General features: G+C 38.9%; 1 protein-coding gene across 1 annotated transcript in view; it reads left to right on the forward strand.

Annotated features, from left to right (window-relative positions):
- Window positions 1-9,116: 9,116 nt before the first annotated feature.
- The window catches only part of cep104 (centrosomal protein 104), a 226,267-nt gene continuing 223,647 nt past the window's right edge, over window positions 9,117-11,736 (forward strand). The window contains exon 1 of the mRNA XM_043675400.1: window positions 9,117-9,122. Within this exon, the coding sequence (XP_043531335.1) occupies window positions 9,117-9,122 (6 nt within the window). The remainder of the gene's footprint in view (window positions 9,123-11,736) is intronic.

The raw sequence follows: 11,736 nt of genomic DNA on the forward strand, positions 1-11,736 counted from the left end.
GTGATGGCCTCAGTCCTCATTAACATATTCTGCGCATTGCACCATCGTGTTAATGACAGAAAACTCAGATGTGGAGTAAGAATTCCCTACATACTAGATTGTGAGAGGACCTTTGTAGGTTGTTCTGATGAAGAGTCACCAGATTTGAAAAGTTAATTCGCCTTTCTCCACACAGATGCTGCCGGTGCTGCAGATTTGCGAGCATTTTCTATTTTTGTTTCAGATTTACAACATCCACAATTCTTTGTTTTATTTAAACCTTTTTATGTTTTGGCTTTGGAGATGTTAACTACCTGTTCTGTATAGAAAAGGGTTCTCACCCCGCTGCAACTCACATTGTTAGGGAAAGTGGGAGGGGTGGGAGAAGGGAGAGGGTTGCAGGGAGGGAAGGAATGAGGGGGATGAGGGAGGGAATGAGAGGGAAGGAGGAAGGGATGATGATGGGGAGAGTTCTTTCACTTAATGCTATCTAAGCTCTCGCTCTGGACACACTGACACTTACTCACTTCTCTCAAGATAACCCTCGACCGCCAGCAATGAAGGTCCATTCCCTGGGGATGGATTGCTTTGAAGATGTGGCTGACTGAAAGGAATTTAGAAGAACGAGGCTGGATCTCACAGAAGCCTATAAATCCTGATGGGACTAAGGATAGATGTGGGAAGAATGTTCCTGATGTTGGCTAACTCCAGTACTAGGGGTCACAGAGGGACCCCTAGTACTGGAGGGGTAAGCCATTCAGGACTGAGATGAGGAAGAATTTCTTCACTCAGAGAGTTGTGAATCTATGGAATTCTCTGCCACAGAAAGCTGTTAGGGCCAGTTAAGATGTGGCCTTTGTGGCTAAAGGGATTAAGGGGTACAGAGAGAAAGTGGGAGTAGGATACAGAGATTGCATGATGACCCATGATCATATTGAATGGTGGTGCAGGTTTGAAGGGCCGAATGGCTGACTCTTGCACCTATTTTCTATGTTTTTATGAGTGTTGCTGTGGTTCTGTTCGCCGAGCTGGAAGTTTTTGTTGCAAACGTTTCGTCCCCTGTCTAGGTGACATCCTCAGTGCTTGGGAGCCTCCTGTGAAGCGCTTCTGTGGTGTTTCCTCCGGCATTTATAGTGGCCTGTCCCTGCCGCTTCCGGTTGTCAGTTTCAGCTGTCCGCTGTAGTGGCCGGTATATTGGGTCCAGGTCGATGTGTTTGTTGATGGAGTTTGTGGATGAGTGCCATGCTTCTCGGAATTCCCTGGCTGTTCTTTGTTTTGCTTGCCCTATAATGGTAGTGTTGTCCCAGTCGAATTCATGTTGCTTGTTGTCTGCGTGTGTGGCTACTAGGGATAGCTGGTCGTGTCGTTTCGTGGCTAGTTGATGTTCATGGATATGGATCGTTAGCTGTCTTCCTGTTTGTCCTATATAGTGTTTTGTGCAGTCCTTGCATGGGATTTTGTACACTACATTAGTTTTGCTCATGCTGGGTATCGGGTCCTTCGTTTTGGTGAGTTGTTGTCTGAGAGTGGCTGTTGGTTTGTGTGCTGTTATAAGTCCTAGTGGTCGCAGTAGTTTGCAACAAAAACTTCCAGCTCAGCGAACAGAACCACAGCAACAAGCACCCGAGCTACAAATCTTCTCACAAACTTTTATGAGTGTAGTCCAGGCCAGTGCTGAATGACCACTCCCCGGGACCGCGACTACTCCAGCCTCATCCGTGGCATAATTTTTCTGCTGTTTCATCTTGGCCTTCTATGAGTGATCATCCCAACTTTTTCAGTGCAACTTGGAAGATTCCTGCAATGGTGAGCAGCAGCATGGGGCCACAAACAATGTCCCATCTTCTTCAATCATAGGTTCCTCCACTCTGGCCTTTGCTCTTCCAAATGAAAGATTCTGTCTATAGAGGAACAGTAAGAGCAAGACAAAGGGAACCCATGCCTAGACAATGACTAACTTGACTACTGCCTTGTCTTATTGGTTTTCCCAGTTGATTGTCCTCAGGTCTAAGCAACATCAAGGTGAAAAATAACGTGGGAACTACAAAATAAAGCCCATGACTATGCAGTCACACAGGATGATACGTTCATACTTTTTAACTTGTTCATTTTTTTTCCCCACACATAAGTGAAGTGCATTGTCCACATGACCTTTACAGAGCAGTCAGCACTAGAGAGAAATGAACAGACAGTGCCATGTCACACACACAGACTCTGGAAAACATTTTGACCAGCAACGCATTAAAAATCAAATTAAAGCCAGATGTTGGAAATCTGAAATATAAACAGAATTCCCTGAGAAACTCAGCAGGTGTGGCCTCATCTGCCTAGCATCAAAAATCTTCAAGAATCTTGACACTGTCCAGGAGAACTTAATTCACTTGACTGGCAGCCCATCCAGCACCATCATCACCAACACACTGTGTCAGCACTATGTACAATCTAAAGATGCACTACAGCAGTTCTTCACGGTTCATCATCAGCCCCTTACATGGCAACACCACCAGCTTCTTGTGTCACATCAAGCCACACACCACCTTGATTTGGAAACATGTCCCTGTTCTTTTACTGTTGATCGAAATTCTGGAATTCCCTTCCTAACAGCAAAGTGAGTGCCCCTGCATGCCATGAACTGTCATGGATCAAAGCAAAAAGTCACCATTACCTTCCTGAGAACAATTAGACATGGGCAATAAATACTGGCTTTGCTTGTGGTGCTCACATGCCCCGAATGAATATAATAACTAGGCATTTGCAACACTTTTCACCATCTGGTACCCACCCATAAAACGACAAGATGAGGAAGGACACTACTTCGACTGGGACAACACATCCATCCTAGGACAAGCCAAACAGAGACATGCAAGGTAAGTCCTAGAAGCATGGCATTCCAACCGGAACTCTGTCAACAAACACATTGACTTGGACCCGATTTCCCACCCCCCGAGAAAAAGAATAGGAAATGACATCACCATAGGAAATGACATCACCAACACAAGGAAACCAAACATATACATAGAAAGCATGGTGATGAATTGTCTGAAAATGAACCTTCTATCTCAGCGAGCAAACGTACATCCAGAACCTCAACCTGAGCTACAAATCTTCTCAAAACACCCACTAGAATTGCAGGCTTAACACACTAGCTCTCCACAAAGTGATGGCAGGGCCACCTTTGAGCTGAAACTGTCTTTTCTGTTAAAGGCTTTCAGCACCATGATTCCTCATCTTTGGCTACCTAGAATAGTTTCATTCCAGGATCCTTGAATAGTATTTCACTTTGACCTGATCAGGTCCTGCAAGAATTGGAATGTTCACACATTTCTAGACCAATTTCAAATTGGTTAGCGATCTGATCTGCTTTGTCATTCTTAATGGCCCAGAAACAATTTTAAAATGATCTTCAATTTTTGGTTATCTCTAACACTTCATAGCTTTTGTCAAGATTCACCAGATCAGCCTCATCGAGTGCAACATTCACATCATCTTATGTTTCAAAGTACTTGTTGCTCACCAAACCTTAAGAACTGGGGAAGAAATCAATTACAATAGCTGGTCTCAGATTCACTGAAATCAAATGAATGAAACAGTGCTTTGTAAATTATTTTAATACCGGGAAAGCCAGTTTAAACTGCACACAGCTGTACTTGTTTTCAGCTGTAATTCAATGAAAGTAAAATGCTGTAAAGATGCTTTGAACAAGTTCAAATTAATTCACAAGGAGACGTTTTAAGAAAGTAACTTGTAGTTTTTGAAAACTGCAGCCTTTAATTTTAAACTTTCCGCATCGTGTTCAAATCCTTCAGTAACCTCACTCCTTTATCAGTAAACCCCTTCAATCTGACAACTGCCTGGAAATCTTTCATCCTCCAAGTGTTGTCTCTTAAGCATTGCATATTTCCTTTGTTCCATAACTGGTGGCTTTGTACTTATCCACATATGACCCATTCTCTGTAATTCCTTTCCTAACCCTCTTTATCTCTGTATCCTTTAGGACCATGTAATCTAACTCTTTGCCCAAGCCATAGATCATCTCTCTTATTCTCTTCTTCTTTGATAATATGAACAGGAAATGGTTGAAATACTCAGTAGGTTAAACTGTGAAGACAGAACTTCCTTTTTTTTTAAACTCTGTGTTCACTTTTTGTTTTATTATCTCTCTTGAATGGTTTCTACTTCCAGAGCACCTCCTCAGTGTCAATTGTTGCTGTAGTCACAAATGAAACTCAATGACTACTTTGACACTGAAGAGTAAAGTTATTCCAGAATTCCATGTAGGTGGCATAGCCTGAGACTGAAGGAAGAACCTGACAAATTTGTTCTTTTCTTGTACAGGATTGTTGAAGCCAGGGGCAGGGCTACAGCTCTGATGTTAGGGAATAAAGTCCTGGGATCAAATTTGGGACTTTCCTGGTTTCTCAAGACCCCATAAAGATTGTGTGGCAGTATTTCTCATGAAGGAAGTTAGGCCTTTCAGTTTCACTTAGTGTCTGCCTTGTGCATGGAATTCTGCAACAGGTTATGCTGTTATCCAAATTCCAAAGAGCATGTTTGCACATAATCTCTTAGCATTGTAAAAGGAATGGCTTGCATCATTTATCGGAAACAATTTATGGCTTCCTGTATAATTACAACAAAAAACGAAGGTTGTGATTTGGAAAATGAAAATCCTTAGAAACCAGACATTTTTAAATTCCATGGTAACCTCAAAGCATTGAAGCATAAAAACACTGACTCATAGGTTTCTACCAGAACAGTTTATTTTTTGTTAAACCAATTTTACAAATTGACATTCAAGTGCATTATATATTTTTTGTATATCCAATACACAAAACCATTGTTTTAAGAGGTTAATTCCTTGATAAGTCATATGGATTAAAAAAATGATCCTCCCTGACAGATTCCTGTTTCTTTAAATCAGGTGCAGCTCTTGGGGAGGCAATGCCGCTTCAAGAAGCTGCAACCAAGGAAATAAAAATCAAATTTAAAATTCATGAAACATTGATCAATGAGAACTAACACACCTTGCTCTCTGGATTTTTAAACATTTTTCTCTAAATTTCTTAGTGCAAATACCAAAAATAGCACGAATCAAAAGTATTCAAATTTTATGTTATATTTTAACAGCACAATTTGCACCAATATAGACTGAAAAGGTTCTTTATTGTTGAAAAGGCTGGGATGGTTTTGACAGTCTACTGAATACTCTTCATATGAGTCACTGCCCACCCACACCTTCAGCCTGCAAGTTTTCCCTTTTTTCCCTTCCTTGGCTAAATGTAACACATTTTTGGAGAATCATTATCCTTCAGTATTTAACCAACGTAGCAATTATTCACATGTAGGTTTTGACAGAAAGCGTTAGGCAGGTTGGTGTTGTGCCCTCACTCCATGTCAACAAATGAATGTAGTTCCAGCTGGGGACACTGTACAAACAAGGTCAACAACCAATCCAATTCATCCCTTTAATCCAGAATGATTAAGGCTAATCATCATAGCTCAGTCACCACTCCACTTGAGATCGACAAACTCAAGGTAGAGTTAGGGGCATTGCTTGTTTGTAAGGCTTACTCCCTATTTGGGTTAATTAGCTGATTCGTCACTGTTGGAGGAAAGCATAACATATTCTTATTCTAACCTCTTCAAACAAATCAGCCAACATCTGCTGCATTAAGAAACCTATCTAATGAAAGATATTATAGGACTGACAAGAAAAATGTGCTTAGCTGAAATCCAACTTTGAACCTTTAGAAATAGACTGATTGAGTAAGTGCTTTAAAATATAAATTTCCCTAAAAGACCACCAAGGTTATTGAAGGCAAAAGGAGTCAGTTATCTGGTAAGGTGGTCTCATTTGGAAAATGGGTTTTCTGCTTTTTTTCTTGTCTTTCATTTTTGTTTCTTCATCATTTCATCCCTTTCACACTTGTTTTCAGGGGCATCAGTACATCAACCTGATAATATCACTCTCATATCAATCTTGGACATTTACATAGCTATATTTAGAAGGTCCAGAATTTGGTGCATTGCAAACAAAGCAGATTTCATTCAATTCTCCCTATCTAGAATGAGTGGCATAAGGTTTACTTCTCGCACTTGAATAAAAAAAACTCCAGTTGACGCTTTTGCTGATACAGAGTCAAAAAGTATGGTGCTGGAAAAGAACACAGCCGGTCAGGCAGCATTCGAGGGCAGGGGAGTCGATGTTTCGAGCATAAGCTCTTCATCAGGATGCTCTTCATCCGTTGATTCCCCTGCTCCTTGGATGCTGCCTGACCTGCTGCGCTTTTTCAGCACCACACACTTCAACTCTGATCTCCAGCATCTGCAGTCCTCACTTTCTCCTACTTTTGCTGATATATCCTCACAAGAAATATATTTGTAAATGGAAATAAAATGGTATGACTTTGTGTAGAAAGTTAGTCCAACAAGCTTAAGTTACAGAAAGTTCCTCTGATCACTCTCCTTGCTCAGTCTCAGATTTCAGTTTATAATTAGACACAGACTGGTATCCTTGCACTGTTCCACTTGGGAAAAGTTCCAGTTCTGGACTGGAACTGCACATGGATATAAGGCAGCACACGAGTCAAACTATGGAAAATTAGGTAATGGAGAGAAAATGAGAAGTTGTGAAGGAAAGAACTTTTCAAAATGCTTTCTGCTGGGTGGAGGAGGTCTCAACAATTTGGGTCAGGATGGGGTCATAGTGCAAAGAAATCATACTCATTATATGAGGAGTGGTGAATGTAGAGTGCTATCTCCAATTATCCCAGGTTCAGTGGTAGTACTCCTGTTTCTGAGGCACAGATATTCCATTGAAGAAATCTAGTCTGACACTTCATGTATTACTACGCAAATATTGTTGCATAACTAAAAAAAAAGCCCTATTGCATTAATCTGAAGAAAAGCAGGAGACTTCTCCCTTGGGTCCTCGGCTGATATTTATCCCTCAAACAATATCATTAGAACAGATTATCTGGTCATTACCACATTGCTGGCTGTGGAAGTGGGCTGCATGCAAATTGGCAGCCATGTTTCATAACTGACCAGTGACCATACTTCTGAACATAATTAATTTGCTGTAAAGTGCTTTCAGACACATCAAGGTAGTGAAGGATGCTACAGAAATGCAAGTATTTTTGTTTTCAGAATCAAAGAATCCTACAGTGCAGATAGAGGCCATTTGGCCCATCGAATCTGCACCCTCCCATACAGACCTATCCCTGTAACCTTGCGTTTACCTTGGCTAATCCACCTAACCTGCACAACACGGCGCAATTTAGCATGGCCAATTCACCTAACCCGCACATCTCTGGACTTTGGGAGGAAACTGGAGCACCTGGTGGAACCTACGCAGACAGAGGGATCATGTGCCAACTCCAACTAGTCACCCAAGGCTGGAATCGAAATCAGGTCCCTGGTGCTGTGAGGTAACAGTGATAACCACTATGTGTTTACCTCATCATGAAGAATGAAGACCTGATCTCAACTAGTGGAAGGTATCAGTTGGAGAAGGTATCAGTTGGAGAAGGTATCAGTGGGTTCAATGCGAATGGAATGGGGGAGAGAAGAGAAAGGATAGCTTTCAGTTACAGAATAGAATAATGACATTTCCTTTTAGTGCATTTTCAGGGTCTTTCCTTGGGAGAATATTATGAAGTAGTGGAAGGATTAACAGAATAATTGCCTGTACCTATCTTTATACCCTGATGGTAGGATGACTAGCCCCATACATTGGGAGAATCCCATAATGCAGTTCATGAAAATGGAAGAAAGGGCAAGAAAGGAACAGGCAAAGGGAACAAATAAGATAACAGATTAGTCGCGTAATAATGATTTATTTCAGGTGTAAACTAACCCCCTCAAATTTTGTCTGTGATTTTTAATTTAAAAAAAGCCAATTTGTTGTTCAAGATACAAAACCAACTACGAAAGAGTAAAGAATAAATTCTGATGATGGAGACCAACTTTCTCCAGATTTAACAAAAGAAATTCTAAATCTCTGAACAAATTTCGAAACAATCTGAACAAAATAATTAAATTCACCACTTAAGTCATGAATATAAACCCGCAGAGAATCACACAACAGTCATGTAGAATGGAATATCCATTATCACTTTATATTTGTGCTTCTTCCTTCACTCAGTCCATCGACTGAAACAAGTATTTCTTATTTTCTTGTCTGCTCCTCATCTAACCAATCCAATGGATTTCAACTGGCTAACGTCCTTAAACACATTTATTTACCCAACTTTCTTTCCAAATTCCTCCTGTCTGTCATTTAACACACTCACCCATGACCAATACGATTTTGACAACCAGAATTCCTGTTCAGTTTGAAATGTAGACCAACCAGCCAATGTTTAATACGAGTTAAAAGCAATATTACAAACCACGATGGCCTTAGAATGCAAATATCTAACTCTATTCTTAAATTAATTAGCTTCAATAATATTTATTTTGCCAAAAGAATGCAATTAAAAATCTATACAGTTGAATGCATACACTATAATTAGAAAACATATCTGATTTTGTTGGTTTCCTGAAAAATTACCTATTTCTGAATTGAACCACATAACTACATCAATCAACTGTTACCTTTCCAGTAAGCCAGCTAACTTTTGTATGCTATGAGCAGTAAAAAAAATTATATTCAGATCTCTGTTTCAGCTTGAGGAAAGCATGATTCATAATTCTTCACCTGCTGCTAACTGCATGTGCACAACTGTCTGGTTTTTCATTTTGGTGTTTATGTAGGCTTTACAGCATGCTTGAATACATGACTGAATCAAAATATTTAACACCAAGTTCCACAATTTAACTGTCACAAGGACATAGCTGGTTGACAAATGTGGCTAAGGACATTAAATCATGTATGGCAGAGAGGCATTAATTCTCTAAAAGGGTGCTGCCAACATCATTAATTGTACTTCGAGGATACAGGGTTGACCAGTCACAATACCCAGAGGGAGGAAGAATCAAAGCTTACAGAACATTTCCTACTGAATAATTTCAAATGGCTTAAGCAGGAAATTGACACAGGGTAACCAAAACAAAATGACCTGCAAAAGCACTTCCATTTGATCAAATTAAGTGTTAATGAGTTGAATAATTTTCTGCATGATAACAGAATAGTAATGCCGGTAAGATACAGAAGAGTAGGATTCAATAAAGGACTTTAATTTTACAAAAAGAAACCTTAAATGAATATAATCATAAACAATTAAATAAACACAGAGGATAACTAAAATATGTTCTTAGAATGAAGTATATCTACTGAAAAGAGAGTTGTAGGCTTCCTTTCCAAGATTAATGAACATTCTGGAAAATGCCATCCATCATCTCTATTATTTGTTACCAAATATCTACTGCATCAATTAAGAAAAGTAACTCCATCAAAAAATTGAAGTGTTTAATTTGTTCTTTATATTAGGTTTTGAACACAGCAAAGACTGCTGGTCACAGATTCTTTTGGCTACTTTTGTTGTAATTTATCACCTTGATTCAATACGACGTAATTATTGTTTCATGTTGAACAAGTAAAAATTGCAATTCACGTCATTCACTCTGCATCATACATTTCCCTGAATTTACAAAGGTATCATAAATCATATCACTGACCTGAAGAAAAAGAATCATATGTAAGAACTTCAAACTAATTTCCATGAAAACATTATTTCAAATATGCAAAACTGTCTCCGATAAGAACGGACGGGATAAGTCTTTTTAGTACACTCGAAGAAATTGGATAAGAGCGGATTTTCCAAACCATATCACAATTTAAAATATGACAGTAAATCAATAATTATTCTAGAAAATGAATATGTACAAAATCCATAAAACCAATGTAAGATTGTGTCTTAAGTTTTAAATTTGTAGTTGTGATTCTCTGTAGCAAAACACTCTAACCACCAATTCATACCCACACTGGCAAAGGCTCTGCACAAATGCCAAACCTATTCCAACATTTACTTCCATTTCTAACTTTAAATAGTTGGTGTGACACAAAAGTCCTTGATATGGATTATTGCTCTAGTAAAAGCTCTAGATATAAATGTCAGGGCTATTTTGCTTTGAGTGCAAACTTAAATAAAAGAATATCATAAAAGGTAAGATATAGCATAAAATCACAGAGCATAGCTGAAATAATTTTAAGCCAAAAGTTTGATTATAAATACCACAGATTCATGTTGTGTGATCATAGATTAGCTGAGCGATTACCAAAGCTGGTTTGCATAATAAACCAGACCACAAAAATAAGACTTGGCTATTATTAGGCATGACATCAGACATCTTTGGTTTCCATTGATTGGTTAATAGTTTCCATCTGCGCTTTCTCAGACCATCACAAACACTTTTCCACTATGTCCGGTGTATTTTGCTGCACAGAATTTACTTTTGTTTCCGTTCCCACAGGCACCTTTGAAGACAAAACATGTTTGTTAGTTTGTAGAAGTGTAATTTTCTCTTTCCTTAACAGATGAGCAGCTAAGGTAAATCATGAACCTGTAGCAACATGGGCTTCAAGGACCCAGATACTTTTGCTATTCTGAGGAACACCTAGACAAAGATTTATTTCTTCTCCTTGGCTCTTTTGTTGAAGACCACTTGTTTCAACAATGTGTCTCTACCCAGATTGGTAGGAGTGGGTTTAGGGTCATGATAACTTCTTTACAACAGCTGTCACTACATTCTTCAACTTACCATCTTGAATCATAATTCAAGCATAGTAGGGGAAGTGATTTCATCTTCATTGTTCACCATCTCTCCAATACATTTGAAAATGTGCATTTCTATGTAAATATTAATTCAACCAGAAGACCCTTGTCCAATTTCTCACATGAATGCAATCTCTTATTGTGTCAATAGTGGTTCACCCCATTTAATGATAATTAATAATAATAACAATAAAAAAACTCACCAAAAAAAAACCTTATAATGCTAGAACATAGAACAAAAGACTGATTTGCTAGTAGTAGTTCAAATTCCAAACCATTTTTAATGGAAACGAAAATTTTGCTAAGAAATGGATGGATGTAATGTCAACAGAAGTGCTTCTATGTCCCTGCTATTTTATTTTCTGCAGAATTTCTGTTTGGTGAGTCAATCAATTTAACAAAATTATTTGTTTCTCTCGCCACAGATCCTGCCTAACCTTCTCAGAATTTCCGGGAGTTGTTTTTTTTTTCAGATTTTCAGCATCAATTGTCTTTGTACACTAAACTGGTATCAGCCATAATGTGAGTTATGGAGTATTTGTTTCCAGATGTTGGTTTGCTCGCTGAGCTGGAAGGTTCATTTCCAGATGTTTTGTCACAATACTAGATAACATCTTCAATGAGCCTCTGGATAAAGCACTGCTGGTGGTTCCTGCTTTCTCCAGCAATACTCAGCAAGTGTATCAGAAACTGTTGGAGAAACTCAGCAAGGCTGTCAGCACCTCTGAAGAGAGAAACAGAATTCATGTTCTGAAAAAGTCTCATTGAACTTTAAACATTACCTCTATTTTTCTATTTTCACAAATGCTGCCAGACCTGCTGAATTTATCCAGCATTTCTGTTTTCTTTTCAGGCTTTGCTTTTATTTTCATGAGATGGGACGTTGCCTTTGCTGAAGCAATTCTATGGAGTATGTTTGTGTTCTGGGTAAAACTATCCAAAATTTCTTCCCTCGTTAAATTTGAGTGCCTGAGCTTGTATTGCAGTTCAATGATTCTGAGCAGGAATGACTCAAAATTATGGACATATCCTGCAAAAC

Source organism: Chiloscyllium plagiosum, chromosome 34 (assembly GCF_004010195.1).
Source record: "Chiloscyllium plagiosum isolate BGI_BamShark_2017 chromosome 34, ASM401019v2, whole genome shotgun sequence".
Classification (NCBI taxonomy): domain Eukaryota; kingdom Metazoa; phylum Chordata; class Chondrichthyes; order Orectolobiformes; family Hemiscylliidae; genus Chiloscyllium; species Chiloscyllium plagiosum.